The following is a 16,093-nucleotide window of genomic DNA, read 5'->3' as shown; positions in this document are numbered from 1 at the left end:
TATGCGTCGTTTTGAATGGGTAGCACAAGGACAGCCTTGAAAGGGACAACAAAGATGTCAGATCCCGCCCGACTAAACCACGTGTCTTGCATGACCTCATCCAATGCGATCCTTGATAGCAGTAGCAGCCTAGCAACTACCAAACCAATAACGAACTACACTAAGCCCACTATTTTGTTAGGGGACAGTCATAGTGCTCCCTCAATTCTGTTACCATTCTGTTAGGGGACAACCATAGTGCTCCCTCAATTCTGTTACAACAAAATTGTTAGTTTGTTAAGTACCAATAGCAATGAAAGCCTATAAATATGAAACAATGAATGAGAAGGAGAGAAGAAAAGAATTATGAAATACTTGTTTAGTGTAGTTAGCATAGCATAGAGTAGTTTTTGTTCGTAACAATTTGGTCCGACCTGCCCCTTCTTTGCTGCTCTTCAATGGCGGATGCCGAACCTTTTTCCGCTAGCCTGGACCGCCTCGAGGCCGCCATGACCAAACTTGCTGCAGCCCAAGCTTCCATGGATTCCAATCTCCATCCATCTCAACTTCGTTTCGCAACGACCCAAGCCTCCATGCTCTTCAAACTCGATTTCATTATCCTGAAACTGGATACCATGATATCCAACCAACGCTCCCCGTTTCCTTTTTCACTACAACCACCACCGACAGATGCCCCAATGTTGACTCCCCTTCCTATGCCGACAACAATTCCATGCCTCGCACCCAAGCAACACAGCCCCACACCCATCTCGACTCCGCTTCCCATGGCTGGAAAAGGAGATGGTCCTGTTATCGAAATCGATTCCGGCACCACTTACTTCCCCGTCAGCGTGTGGCAACACCACCGTGTCAACATCAACCGCCAGTTCCAGCCCAACTAGCCGTTGCCTCTGCCGCTCCGCACCAACCACTGCCGTTACCGCAAGATCCCCTACGACAACATCATCTTGCTCGGGGATGCCGCCGTGGCGCACCAGATTCATCTGCGTTGGATTTGGGTTCTTTCTGCTACTGAGACTCAGCTTTGCTTTGTTCGTCATCAACGTCAACGCCCGCCGCCACATCCACCACCACCACCTCCGAAGCCACCGCCTCTACCTCCACCATGGCTGGCACAGGCTGAGCTTCATCGACACGTGTGTTACGACTGTCAACATTGAAGCCAAACCATTTTAACAAACGGGTAGCCACTCAGCGCGATTTCAATTGCTGTAGCTTTCATCAACTTGACCCAAACAAGCCCACAACACACAACAACTTTACTCATGTACCCCTATTTTTTTTTTCTAAACAGCCCACTATTTTGTTAGGGGACAACCATGGTGCACCCTACCAAGCCTCTCAGCAGAGTACTGAAAAAGGTTAATAAAGAACTGCATGAAATATTCTAGAAAGTCTGGTATTGCATCAGCTGCAATACGTTGAACTTTAAGACTTGTAGTCATCAGGTTAGACAACACGGTATAATTAACTTCCTCCCTGTAAGATCCCATCAAGTTAATCAAGGAGGTCAATGATTCCTGGCGAGCCATACAAAGTGCAAATGAATCATCCAAAATGCCAAATCGGTCTGATGCAGATAAGAGTTGTTTCTCTACTGCATATCAAAGTCTAGCAGCAAGCAGCTCATCATACTTCACCCTGTAGAAACCAGCCTGATCCACATTAAGTTTAATCCAACAATTTACACCTTTGTGTGTGGAACCAAGGAAATCTTTGACATCATGTGTTTCAAATTTTGATTGCAAGAGGAAACTCTTGCGGACATCATAAGAGCCAAAGCATAATGTTATTGGAACAATCCAATGGCTGTGGCGTCCCTAAATTAATGACTGGTTTAATAGTAATAATTTAAATAACAAAAACCATGATAATTTTTTTTTCTTCGTTTTCTTTTTCATTTCTTTCTCTTTTCACCATAACTAGGTTTAGAAGGAAAATCCTCACTATAAAGTCCTGAATGGCCAGTTCACAACTCTACTCGGAGTCATTTCTTTCTTACCGCTCATAATTTTCTAAATTATTTTGCTGTTTCAAAAAGAAGAATATACCAGCCATTACTTTAGGTCGTCACGTGAAAATAAAAGGATAAAGTACAGTCGGTAAATTCTTTTACAAATAAAGTTGCTAATGCTTTCTTTCCAAATAACAAGATCGATCATAAATGCAATCATCATTTAAAGCTGTCCAAAATATGGGAGTTTTACAAAATATATAGTGTCATCCAGAGCAAAGGTGTCCATAGTGGTGGCTTCAGCCACATGTATACAATCATCAAATTCCTATACATCAGGTCTACCCATACAAAAACAAAAGAGTAAACCTAACAGTCAGTCCTAGATACACCCACCCTCAAAAAGTATACAAAACTAATCTAAAAAGCTGTCCACTAGGATGAAGAGCCTCCGCTGATCGCCATCTCCCTCGGGCCACTATCCTCCGTAGAGTCTGCCTCAGATGCCGACATGACTTCCTCGGGAGAATCCACCTCAAGAAGTGGATCCTCATCACCCTCTAGAAAGTCAAGGGCATCCACAGCAGGCTCAGGAGGTAGCTCCTCCAGGTCCTCCTCAGGGTCTTCCTCGGATGACGTTACCTCGATCACTTGAACGGGCTCCACTAGACGATATGGTGTAGGCGTGGGTAGTATCCACTCCACAGTGCGCTGAAGCGTCCGTGCAGGTTCATCTGGATGCACCAAAGAAGTAGCCGTGAATCGAATGGTGCCCCGAAATCGGCACCTCGTGTTGCCTTCGAGGGTCTCCCAAGCTCCCTCTAGGCACTCCATCTCTACTCGATCACGGATTAGCTGCGCCGCCATCACGATCTACAAGAAAGAAGAGAAAGGGGTAGACTCTTTCACAAGAATCTAACTGCGCTGCACACAATGCATCTCATAACCACTACATGACGTTAAAAGGAGTATCTTAAGGCTTTTCATCTCTGGTAATCGATTACACAACCTTGGTAATCGATTACCAGAGGCTAAACTTGAATTACACAGCCTCAGGACATGAAATATGCAATAATACACTGTGTAATCGATTACACATGCCTGGTAATCGATTACCAGTGACCCATTCCTCTGTGTAATCGATTACACAGGCTGGTAATCGATTACCAGAGACTCCCTAAGTTTCCTGACTTCGTTTTCAAGCCTGGTAATCGATTACACCCCTTGGTAATCGATTACCAGAGACCATCTTAGCCTCCCGTCCTCAATTTTAAGCCTTGTAATCGATTACCCACCCTTGGTAATCGATTACCAGAGGCCACAATCCACATATTACACAAAATTCACAGCTGGCCAGCCACCACAAGCCTCCTTGCTTTGTGGTCTTGTTTTCCTTTTATCTGTTGACTGCCAGGAGCTCGCCTGCATCACAGGTTCTCACTGACCGACTATGCCCGGGTTGGGTCGGGATTGGTCAAGCTTGGTTTTGGGCAATAGCACCCCACCTGACGTCCCCAAGGTCTCCTGACCCCCGCGACATATCTCCAGGTACCACTCTGTGGTCAACAATAAAAGCAGGAAGTTTCACCCTTCAACACTTCCTCATCTCAAGCTTGTAGGATTATGGGGTACCCATCACATGTGGTACTAGGTGGCGGTCGGGCGATGGTGCACAACAAGTTTTCCACATCCACAATGCGCGCATAAACCCACCATCCCCTGTTGCCCACCTCCAACTGAGCTCACGTACTCCCACGTAGCCCATATCCTTGTTCCTCTCAACACTGGGTCCCCATCAATCCTCCCAAGCTTCCACAACATCCAAGCAAAACAACATTCAAACAGCACAAGCTATCACAGCCAAGCAAAACAGAGCAAAGGCAGAGAACTCTGCTCAACACATCAACCAAAATCACAGCTTTTCTCACTTAAAGACCACAGTAACAATTCCTTCGATCCAATTCGTTAACCGTTGGATCGACTCCAAAATTTTACTGGAAGTCTATAGTGCATAAGCCTACATTTTGACCGTTGGGATCTACTGGCAAACATCCAGAACTGATTCTGCACTAGACTTTCCACAGCCAACCACACACAAGCATTTTCTCTGCACTTGTGCAAAATTCTGCTGCACAATTTCACAGCAAAAATTCTGCATAAGTGCAGATTTCGAAAATTACACTTCCTCTCATCCAATCTTGCCCAAATCAATTCCTACAAGTCCCAAATCATGTATCAATCATGCCTAAACCAAATTCAAGCTTTAAAGCACAGCAACACAGAATCTAGGTGTCCAACACCCCTCCATTCAATGGCTTTTCTAGGTTTGAAAGGTGAAATTTAGAATGAGGTAAATTTGAAGCAAACTCTCACCTCACACCAGTCCATAACATCCATTTAGACTTGTTCAAACTGGATTTACACCTAAAATCTCACCGAATCAAAATTTGACTCTTCAACACCCAAATTTGCCCTAGAAATGGCTCTTTGTTCACTTTGGTCATTTATTTTTCTCTCTAGCACAGTCCAAGTTTTCTCATAAGTCCTAAATGACATTTCAAACTAGGATTAACTCACTTTAACCTCCATTTACCACAGAATTCAGACTTAACCTTCCAACTCTCAAAGCCTCACTCTTTTTCCACTCATAACATCACATTCTCACTTTCCAACCCTAGGTTAACTCTACATTTCATCTCTAACAGTTTTCCATGAGCAGTTTTTCAGCATACAACATCACAAACATCATCACAAAACCCTAAAACAGAATGGGTATGTTTAACTCATCCAAACATGGCAATTTCAACAAGCTTTCAACAAGTTCCTTCACAAATAATCATCACACAGCAGAAAACTAACATAACCACCCATCATATCTCCCAAAACCCCATACCCACGAAATTTAAGAGAGAAAGAAGTCCACCCAAACCTGGATTTTCGAAGTCCCACTCGTAGCCACGCACTTCACGACCCCGAAAATGCTCTCCTTTCACGATTTGGGGCAGAAATGAGCACCAAAGGTTGAAGCTTTGTGTGGAGCTTCAATGGAGAATGGAGGAGAAGGAAAAAGCAACGTGAGGAAGAGGGAGAGAGAGAGCTGTTCTGAAATTGGGCTGAGTGAAGAGAGAGAGGGTTGCTTTTTGGGTTTTAATAAAAGGGTTTTCTCTTTTTCTATTATTTTATATAAGCAATGCCACATGTCTCCATTTGATTGGAGCAAAAGGGCCCACTTTCTCTTTTTGACTGTGACCCATACTCAGTCACAAAAGTGAGGAAAATCTGACCTTAGAAACGCTAAAATCCTGCCTCGGGTTGCGTGCCATTTCTCTGGTTCCAGTTTCTCGCGTTTCTCTGCGTCCGTCGGGGCCAGTTTTTGAAAGTACTCAATATATATATCAAAACGCTTAGAATAAAACCCCGAGCGTGGTTTAGAGGTTGGTTTCGTTAAATTTTAAGTCGCACGCAAAACGATGATTTTTAACTAATTAATTAGGAATTAACCCATAACCTCCCAGTTATTGATTTCTCTCCCTTAATTAGCCTAACCCGCATATCTTGCCCCCCGCTATTCCTACTTCTACCAAGAACATATAGGCATATAAACTGAATAATACTTATATATAATCATTCAAAATACATCGTTTTCGAAAATTCCGGGTAGAATTTCCAGGATGTTACAATACTCCCACCCTTTTAGGAATTTCGTCCCCGAAATTAACTACTCTATGAACAAACTTGGGTACAATTCTCTCATCCTAACTTCCAACTCCCATGTAGAATCACCCTCATCGGTTCCCCATTGCACCTTCACCAATGCGATCTCCTTTCCTCTCAACGACTTCATTCTTCGGTCAGTGATCTTCTGAGGTTGTGCTTTATAGGTGAGGTTATCCTTCACCTGTACCTCGTCCACTGCAAGAATATGTGATGGATTCGGGTTGTATCGTCTCAGCTGAGAGACATGAAACACAGGATGCAAATTCGATAAACTCGGAGGTAAGGCGATATGATAAGCTACAGGCCCAATCTTCTTCAAAATCTGATATGGACCTAGATACTTGGGTGTCAACTTCCTAGCTTTAAGAGCCCTTCCGACTCCGGTTAAGGGAGAAACCTTCAAAAACACATGTTCTCCTTCCTGAAAATCTAGTGGCTTCCTCCTTCTATCATAGTAGCTCTTCTGCCTATCCTGAGATGCTTTTATCTTCTCTCGAATCAACCTCACTTGTTCATTAATCTGTTGTAGCATTTCAGGTCCAAGAAGTACTGCTTCTCCATCATCATACCAACAAATAGGAGTTTTGCACTTTCGTCCATATAAAGCTTCAAAAGGAGCCATACCAATACTGGCTTGATAGCTATTGTTGTAAGTAAACTCAATCAATGGTAAACAATCCATCCAGCTACCTTGTTGCTCTATAATACACGCCCGAAGTAGATCCTCTAGAGTCTGAATGGTTCGTTCAGTCTGACCATCTGTTTGAGGATGATAAGCTGAACTAAGCTTCAGCTTTGTCCCCAAGGCCTCATGTAGACTCGTCCAAAATCGCGAAGTGAACCTTGGATCCCTGTCGGATACAATACTAGAAGGAATTCCATGCAACCTTACTACTTCCTTGATGTACAACTCCACTAGCTTTTCCATTCTATACTTCATATTCACCGGAATAAAATGAGCAGATTTGGTGAGTCGATCTACTATGACCCACACGGCATCATGCCCACGACTAGTCTTGGGTAAACTAGATACAAAATCCATAGATATGCTCTCCCATTTCCATTCCGGAATCTCCAATGGCTTCAATTCTCCCGATGGTCGTTGGTGCTCAACCTTAGCCTTTTGACATGTCAAACATCTTGCTACATATTCGGCTACATCTTTCTTCATGCCATGCCACCAAAAACTTCTCTTCAAATCTTGGTACATCTTAGTCATTCCTGGATGGAAACTAAGACGACTTTTATGTGCTTCCTCCAAAATCTGAACTTTCAAATCATCTAGAGATGGCACACATATCCTCCCCTTGAATCTAATTAACCCGGTTGTATCCTTCTCAAACTCCACACCCCTATCCCCCATTACATCTAACACCTTGCCTTGCAAAAACGGATCATCCCCTTGAGCCTCGCGTATGTGGTCTACAAATTCATTGGTAATCTGCAACGTTCCCACAAATAAGCTCTTGGGTCGCACCTCGATTGCTAGATTCAGATCTCGGAACTCCTCTATCAATCTCTGCTCCAAACTCATCATAGTCGCAACATGTAAAGATTTCCGGCTTAGCGCATCGGCTACTACATTAGCCTTTCCTGGATGGTAGGAAAGTCCAAAATCATAATCCTTGAGGAACTCCATCCATCTTCGTTGTCTCATATTGAGTTCCTTCTGATCGAACAAGTATTTGAGACTCTTGTGATCACTGAAAACTTCAAAACGAGTACCGTACAAATAATGCCTCCAAATCTTTAAGGCAAAGACCACCGCTGCTAGTTCCAAGTCATGAGTCGGATAGTTAACTTCATGAGGACGTAATTGACGCGAAGCATAAGCCACTACTCTTCCCTCTTGCATCAACACACATCCCAAGCCTTGCCCGCTTGCATCGCAATACACTTCAAATGTTCTCTTAGGGTCGGGCAAAATTAACACTGGAGCTGTCGTCAACCGCCTCTTCAACTCTTGGAAACTTTGATCACACTTCTCATTCCAGACAAACTTCTCATTCTTACGAGTCAACTTAGTTAGGGGCAATGCCAATTTAGAAAATCCTTCAATGAATTTTCTATAATAACCAGCTAACCCCAAGAAACTTCGAACCTCCGTTGGAGTTGTCGGCTGTTGCCACTCCATAACCGACTCCACCTTGTTTGGATCCACCGCAACCCCATCCTTAGAAATCACGTGCCCCAAGAACTGCACTTTCTCCAACCAAAAGTCACATTTTGACAATTTGGCGAACAACTTCCTATTCCTCAGGATATGCAACACAATCCTCAAGTGTTTCTCATGCTCCTCCTTATTCCTTGAATACACTAGGATATCATCAATAAACACAACCACAAATTGGTCCAAGTAATCATGGAATATACGGTTCATATAGTCCATGAAAATAGCCGGAGCATTAGTCACTCCAAATGGCATGACTAAATACTCGTAGTGCCCATACCGAGTCCGAAACGCAGTCTTCGGGATATCTTCCTTCTTAACTCGGATTTGATGATACCCCGATCGCAAATCTATCTTCGAAAATACCGTTGCTCCCCTCAATTGGTCAATCAAATCATCTATCCTTGGTAGCGGATATTTGTTCTTGATAGTGACCTTGTTTAACTGCCGGTAGTCTACACACATCCTCATACTTCCATCCTTCTTTTTAACCAATAAGACCGGTGCTCCCCATGGTGATGCACTTGGACGAACAAATTGTTTGCTCAAAAGATCCTGCACTTGTGCCTTCACCTCTGCTAGTTCTACCGGAGACATTCTATAAGGCGCAATCGACACTGGATTCGCCCCAGGCACCAAGTCAATAATGAATTCCACTTCTCTCTCAGGTGGCAATTCACAAATATCATCCGGGAAAAACTTCTGGAAATTCTGACACCACCGGTATACAACTAACTTCAGCGTCCTCTTCCACATACATAGAGAACAACACCATGTAAGTTCGAACATCCCCGTTCCTTCGTTGGCCGCATCCCTTTCAATGGTTCATTGGAACTACATCTCCACCAAACACTAGCATCTTCTCCTTACAGTCTAGAAAGATATGGTTAGTAGATAACCAATCCATCCCCAAGATCACATCTAGATGAGCTAAAGGTAGGCAAATCAAGTCCGCCATAAAAGATCGACCCTCAACAATTATAGGACACTTCAAACACACCCGAGAGGTGGTTACAGGCTCGCTCGTCGGAGTAGACACCACCATATCATATGGAACTCCGTCGCACATAACCCAACCTCTCCACACATGCATGAGATATGAAAGAATGCGTGGCACCTGAATCATAAAGTACATCTAGTAGTTTATCAGCAATCAAACACTTACCCCGTATCAAATCGTCGGAGGCAGCCGCTTCTGAACCACTCATAGCAAATACCCGAGAGGGTACTTTTGGTCTTCCACCACTATGTTGTTGTTGCTAACATTACCGCTCCTTGTGGAATTAGTGGGTCCACGATTGACGGTGTTGGAATTGGCAGTCACGTCGGTCTCCCGGTACCCTACATTCTCGAGCATAATGGCCCACCTTGCCACAAACATAACAACGGTTCTCCTGTGTCTGCTGGAGCTGTGGGCAATTTCTCTTAAGATGCGGTCCTCCACACTGAAAGCATGTACCCCAGTCCCCCTTGACTGGCTCATGTTGGAGGTAGCCATAGGTTGCTTCCCTTGTTGCTAGCATACGGCTTCATCCTCTTGTTACATTCCCCTAAAAGGATGGTTTCTCTGAGGTCCTCCAACCCTCTAGCTTGCCTCTCCTTCATCTTGTCTCAAAAATCCTGCACTTTGTCACCAACTGATTAAAATCCGTGATCTGCATATAACTAACCGCCTGTTGGATCTCCAACCGAAGCCCATTCTCAAACTGAGCACATAAATCTTCCTCATTCCGAGCATCTTGGTATTGAGGCCAATACTGCAGAAGCTCATTAAACTTAGCCGTGTACTCCCCAACAGACATGTTTCCTGCTTCAAATCCAGAAATTCCCTCGCCTTCCGCTTCCTGAGATCTCGTGGAAGTAATTCTCCAGGAACTTGTCCTTGAAGGCATTCCAAGGAATCACGCCTCCAGGTGCAACAAACGAAGGTTCACGAACTTCCACCAATTTTCAGCCTCCCTTGGAGCATAAATGTCGCATAAAGAACCTTATGCTCCTCAAGGCAACCCATCGCCTCAAAATCTTTTCCGTCTCAGCTAACCACAACCTAGCACCTTCCGGATCATAGTCTCCACTGAACTTTGGCGGGTGGTTCTTACGGAAAGCCATGAGTCCCCGATACTCCGCCGGCTCCACATCACGTTCCTGCACTAGAGTTTCCAGCACAGCGGTGATGCGGTCAAGGACGTCACGGTTCTGATCCCTACCACGTCCTGCCATACCTATCCTGTAGGGAAACTATTAGCACCCAAGAAATCCTAATGAGAGAGTGTACCACACAGGCTATGACAGTTATAACAACATCCTTCTCTTTATACATACTTATACACACAACAATCCTACGAATCAGTCACACATCCATGCTCAAGACAAAAGGCAGAAATACACACAATGTGTGACTTAACGTCACTCCCCGAAACCTGCTCTCAAGTTTCAGAGATACACAGCATTCACACAGCAAGACCATAAACAGGTTCACTAGAATCCAACTTTTGCTCTGATACCACCAATTGTGGCGTCCCTAAATTAATGACTGGTTTAATAGTAATAATTTAAATAACAAAAACCATGATAATTTTTTTTTTCTTCGTTTTCTTTTTCATTTCTTTCTCTTTTCACCATAACTAGGTTTAGAAGGAAAATCCTCACTATAAAGTCCTGAATGGCCAGTTCACAACTCTACTCGGAGTCATTTCTTTCTTACCGCTCATAATTTCTAAATTATTTTGCTGTTTCAAAAGAAGAATATACCAGCCATTACTTTAGGTCGTCACGTGAAAATAAAAGGATAAAGTACAGTCGGTAAATTCTTTTACAAATAAAGTTGCTAATGCTTTCTTTTCAAATAACAAGATCGATCATAAATGCAATCATCATTTAAAGCTGTCCAAAATATGGGAGTTTTACAAAATATATAGTGTCATCCAGAGCAAAGGTGTCCATAGTGGTGGCTTCAGCCACATGTATACAATCATCAAATTCCTATACATCAGGTCTACCCATACAAAAACAAAAGAGTAAACCTAACAGTCAGTCCTAGATACACCCACCCTCAAAAGTATACAAAACTAATCTAAAAAGCTGTCCACTAGGATGAAGAGCCTCCGCTGATCGCCATCTCCCTCGGGCCACTATCCTCCGTAGAGTCTGCCTCAGATGCCGACATGACTTCCTCGGGAGAATCCACCTCAAGAAGTGGATCCTCATCACCCTCTAGAAAGTCAAGGGCATCCACAGCAGGCTCAGGAGGTAGCTCCTCCAGGTCCTCCTCAGGGTCTTCCTCGGATGACGTTACCTCGATCACTTGAACGGGCTCCACTAGACGATATGGTGTAGGCGTGGGTAGTATCCACTCCACAGTGCGCTGAAGCGTCCGTGCAGGTTCATCTGGATGCACCAAAGAAGTAGCCGTGAATCGAATGGTGCCCCGAAATCGGCACCTCGTGTTGCCTTCGAGGGTCTCCCAAGCTCCCTCTAGGCACTCCATCTCTACTCGATCACGGATTAGCTGCGCCGCCATCACGATCTACAAGAAAGAAGAGAAAGGGGTAGACTCTTTCACAAGAATCTAACTGCGCTGCACACAATGCATCTCATAACCACTACATGACGTTAAAAGGGTATCTTAAGGCTTTTCATCTCTGGTAATCGATTACACAACCTTGGTAATCGATTACCAGAGGCTAAACTTGAATTACACAGCCTCAGGACATGAAATATGCAATAATACACTGTGTAATCGATTACACATGCCTGGTAATCGATTACCAGTGACCCATTCCTCTGTGTAATCGATTACACAGGCTGGTAATCGATTACCAGAGACTCCCTAAGTTTCCTGACTTCGTTTTCAAGCCTGGTAATCGATTACACCCCTTGGTAATCGATTACCAGAGACCATCTTAGCCTCCGTCTCAATTTTAAGCCTTGTAATCGATTACCCACCCTTGGTAATCGATTACCAGAGGCCACAATCCACATATTACACAAAATTCACAGCTGGCCAGCCACCACAAGCCTCCTTGCTTTGTGGTCTTGTTTCCTTTTATCTGTTGACTGCCAGGAGCTCGCCTGCATCACAGGTTCTCACTGACCGACTATGCCCGGGTTGGGTCGGGATTGGTCAAGCTTGGTTTTGGGCAATAGCACCCCACCTGACGTCCCCAAGGTCTCCTGACCCCCGCGACATATCTCCAGGTACCACTCTGTGGTCAACAATAAAAGCAGGAAGTTTCACCCTTCAACACTTCCTCATCTCAAGCTTGTAGGATTATGGGGTACCCATCACATGTGGTACTAGGTGGCGGTCGAGCGATGGTGCACAACAAGTTTTCCACATCCACAATGCGCGCATAAACCCACCATCCCCTGTTGCCCACCTCCAACTGAGCTCACGTACTCCCACGTAGCCCATATCCTTGTTCCTCTCAACACTGGGTCCCCATCAATCCTCCCAAGCTTCCACAACATCCAAGCAAAACAACATTCAAACAGCACAAGCTATCACAGCCAAGCAAAACAGAGCAAAGGCAGAGAACTCTGCTCAACACATCAACCAAAATCACAGCTTTTCTCACTTAAAGACCACAGTAACAATTCCTTCGATCCAATTCGTTAACCGTTGGATCGACTCCAAAATTTTACTGGAAGTCTATAGTGCATAAGCCTACATTTTGACCGTTGGGATCTACTGCAAACATCCAGAACTGATTCTGCACTAGACTTTCCACAGCCAACCACACACAAGCATTTTTCTGCACTTGTGCAAAATTCTGCTGCACAATTTCACAGCAAAATTCTGCATAAGTGCAGATTTCGAAAATACACTTCCTCTCATCCAATCTTGCCCAAATCAATTCCTACAAGTCCCAAATCATGTATCAATCATGCCTAAACCAAATTCAAGCTTTAAAGCACAGCAACACAGAATCTAGGTGTCCAACACCCCTCATTCAATGGCTTTTCTAGGTTTGAAAGGTGAAATTTAGAATGAGGTAAATTTGAAGCAAACTCTCACCTCACACCAGTCCATAACATCCATTTAGACTTGTTCAAACTGGATTTACACCTAAAATCTCACCGAATCAAAATTTGACTCTTCAACACCCAAATTTGCCCTAGAAATGGCTCTTTGTTCACTTTGGTCATTTATTTTTCTCTCTAGCACAGTCCAAGTTTCTCATAAGTCCTAAATGACATTTCAAACTAGGATTAACTCACTTTAACCTCCATTTACCACAGAATTCAGACTTAACCTTCCAACTCTCAAAGCCTCACTCTTTTTCCACTCATAACATCACATTCTCACTTTCCAACCCTAGGTTAACTCTACATTTCATCTCTAACAGTTTCCATGAGCAGTTTTCAGCATACAACATCACAAACATCATCACAAAACCCTAAAACAGAATGGGTATGTTTAACTCATCCAAACATGGCAATTTCAACAAGCTTTCAACAAGTTCTTCACAAATAATCATCACACAGCAGAAAACTAACATAACCACCCATCATATCTCCCAAAACCCCATACCCACGAAATTTAAGAGAGAAAGAAGTCCACCCAAACCTGGATTTTCGAAGTCCCACTCGTAGCCACGCACTTCACGACCCGAAAATGCTCTCCTTTCACGATTTGGGGCAGAAATGAGCACCAAAGGTTGAAGCTTTGTGTGGAGCTTCAATGGAGAATGGAGGAGAAGGAAAAGCAACGTGAGGAAGAGGAGAGAGAAGCTGTTCTGAAATTGGGCTGAGTGAAGAGAGAGAGGTTGCTTTTTGGTTTTAATAAAAGGGTTTTCTCTTTTCTATTATTTTATATAAGCAATGCCACATGTCTCCATTTGATTGGAGCAAAAGGGCCCACTTTCTCTTTTGACTGTGACCCATACTCAGTCACAAAAGTGAGAAAATCTGACCTTAGAAACGCTAAAATCCTGCCTCGGGTTGCGTGCCATTTCTCTGGTTCCAGTTTCTCGCGTTTCTCTGCGTCCGTCGGGGCCAGTTTTGAAAGTACTCAATATATATATCAAAACGCTTAGAATAAAACCCCGAGCGTGGTTTAGAGGTTGGTTTCGTTAAATTTTAAGTCGCACGCAAAACGATGATTTTTAACTAATTAATTAGGAATTAACCCATAACCTCCCAGTTATTGATTTCTCTCCCTTAATTAGCCTAACCCGCATATCTTGCCCCCGCTATTCCTACTTCTACCAAGAACATATAGGCATATAAACTGAATAATACTTATATATAATCATTCAAAATACATCGTTTTCGAAAATTCCGGGTAGAATTTCCAGGATGTTACAATGGCCTTCTCCTTGAGCACCGCTTGACAAGAATTGCGACTGATTAAATTCCAATTTTTTATCATTGACTTTAACATATACAACAGGATATCCCTTCTGCTTTGTCCATGAGGTCATTAACTTGTTCACTGGTTCACCAAATCCTTCCTCGAGTGCAGCCTATAGATCCTCAGTCTTAGCATTTGAGCAAGCATGTCTTTTTATATAGGAAGCCAGCGACCTCTGAAAGCATTCAACACCAAGATAGCTTTGCAGCATCCTAATTACATATGCACCTTTTCTATAACTTATTGCATCAAATATTTCATCAATCTCACAAGCATGATTGATCTCTACCTCAATTGGGTGGGACTCCGCAAGTCCATCCAGACTAAGACCCTCAGTAGATTCATGAAGAAATTTAGACCATATTTTCCACTCAAGAAAACAACTATCAGTGGCTAAATAGCTCACCCATGTTGCAAACCCCTCATTCAGCCACAAATGTGTCCACCACTCCATTGCAACAAGGTTGCCAAACCAGTGGTGTGCTAGCTCATGAGCTACTACAGTTGCAACCCTCTGTTTATTTGCAGCAGCAGAATGCTGGTCACCATATAGCAAAGCAGTCTCTCGATATGTAACTAAACCATAGTTCTCTATGGCTCCAGCAGCGAAATCAGGGATTGCAATCATATCCAATTTTGGCAGCGAGTAGGGAGTGGCAAAGTAACCCTTGTATAGTTCCAAAGTTTTCACAACTACATCAAGTGCAAATTTCCCCTAGTTTGCCTTACCAACTTGACAATACACCCGGACTTTGACCCCATCTGAGGTATGATCTTCCACATAATCAAATAAACCAACAACAACTGCAACCAAATATGTAGACATAATTGGTGATTCTTGATACGAGACTATTTTCAAATCTCCGTCTATTATTTCTTCAACAATTGGCATGTTGGAAAGAGCAACGAGCTCTGAAGGCAAATCCAATGTGATCTTGAAAGTATCCTTGCAAGCAGGTTCATCCCAACAAGGAAAGCATCGTCTGGCATCAGTTGGTTCAAACTGTGTAACTGCCATATTAGTTTGTTAAGTACCAATAGCAATGTAAGCCTATAAATATGAAGCAATGAATGAGAAGGAGAGAAGAGAAGAATTATGAAATACTTGTTTAGTGTAGTTAGCATAACATATAATAGTTTTTGTTCATAACAATCCTTGTCTCGGGATTCGTGTCTAACAACCTCGTCACTAGATTCTTGATCTTCCTATATAAAATCGTAACATTGTAATCATTGAAGGGTAAGTACCCAGCGTTGAGCACGAACAAAACGATGTCGCACGACCACACGTCCATGATGGCACCGTCGTACCCCTTCCTCGCGAGAATCTCGGGCGCCACGTATGCAGGGGTCCCACACAAATTGTGTAACATGCCGTCGTGTTGGATCCGGCTCCTCAACGCGCTCAATCCGAAGTCGGAGACATTGAGGTTCATGTCTTGGTCGAAATGAATGTTGTCGAGCTTTAAATCGCGATGGTATACGCCGTGTGAGGGACAGTGTCTCATGGAAGAGAGGAGTTGCCAGAAGTACTTCTGATGATGGTATACGGCCTCCACGGCAACCACGTGAAAGAGTTCGCCGCGCACGGCGAACTCCATCACGAAGTAGATTTTGGTCCTCGTGGCGAGGACCTCGTAGAGGCTTATTGTGTGCGGGTGGCGTAGTTGGCGCATGATAGCGACCTTGCACTCCACGTGCACCGCGTAACCGTTTTTCTCTAGCGTAGGCTTGCTGACGGCCTTCAACACCATGCTCTAGCACGTGTAGACGTTCCGCACGTGGTACACTTTTGCTGACGCGCCGACGCCTAGTAACTTGACAAGCTCATATTTTTTGAATAAAATGGCGCCTAGTAAGTTGTTGTCATCGATGATGAGTGCTTTTTCTTTTTCTC

At 43.8% G+C, this 16,093-nt stretch overlaps 1 protein-coding gene and 1 pseudogene across 1 annotated transcript; both read right to left on the bottom strand.

Annotated features, from left to right (window-relative positions):
• Positions 1 to 1,008: 1,008 nt before the first annotated feature.
• On the bottom strand, positions 1,009 to 15,214 carry LOC100802684 (aminopeptidase M1-like; annotated as a pseudogene).
• A 100-nt stretch (positions 15,215 to 15,314) lies between these two features.
• LOC102663863 (CBL-interacting serine/threonine-protein kinase 14) lies at positions 15,315 to 15,950 on the bottom strand. Its single transcript, XM_006599923.1, has one exon. It carries the CDS (start codon positions 15,948 to 15,950, stop codon positions 15,315 to 15,317), a length of 636 nt encoding a protein of 211 aa, XP_006599986.1.
• Between the last annotated feature and the right edge of the window lie 143 nt (positions 15,951 to 16,093).

This window comes from Glycine max, chromosome 16, assembly GCF_000004515.6.
Source record: "Glycine max cultivar Williams 82 chromosome 16, Glycine_max_v4.0, whole genome shotgun sequence".
Taxonomy (NCBI): Eukaryota; Viridiplantae; Streptophyta; class Magnoliopsida; order Fabales; family Fabaceae; genus Glycine; species Glycine max.
Note: the sequence above shows the minus strand (reverse complement) of the source record. Positions and strands in the feature narration are given on the sequence as shown.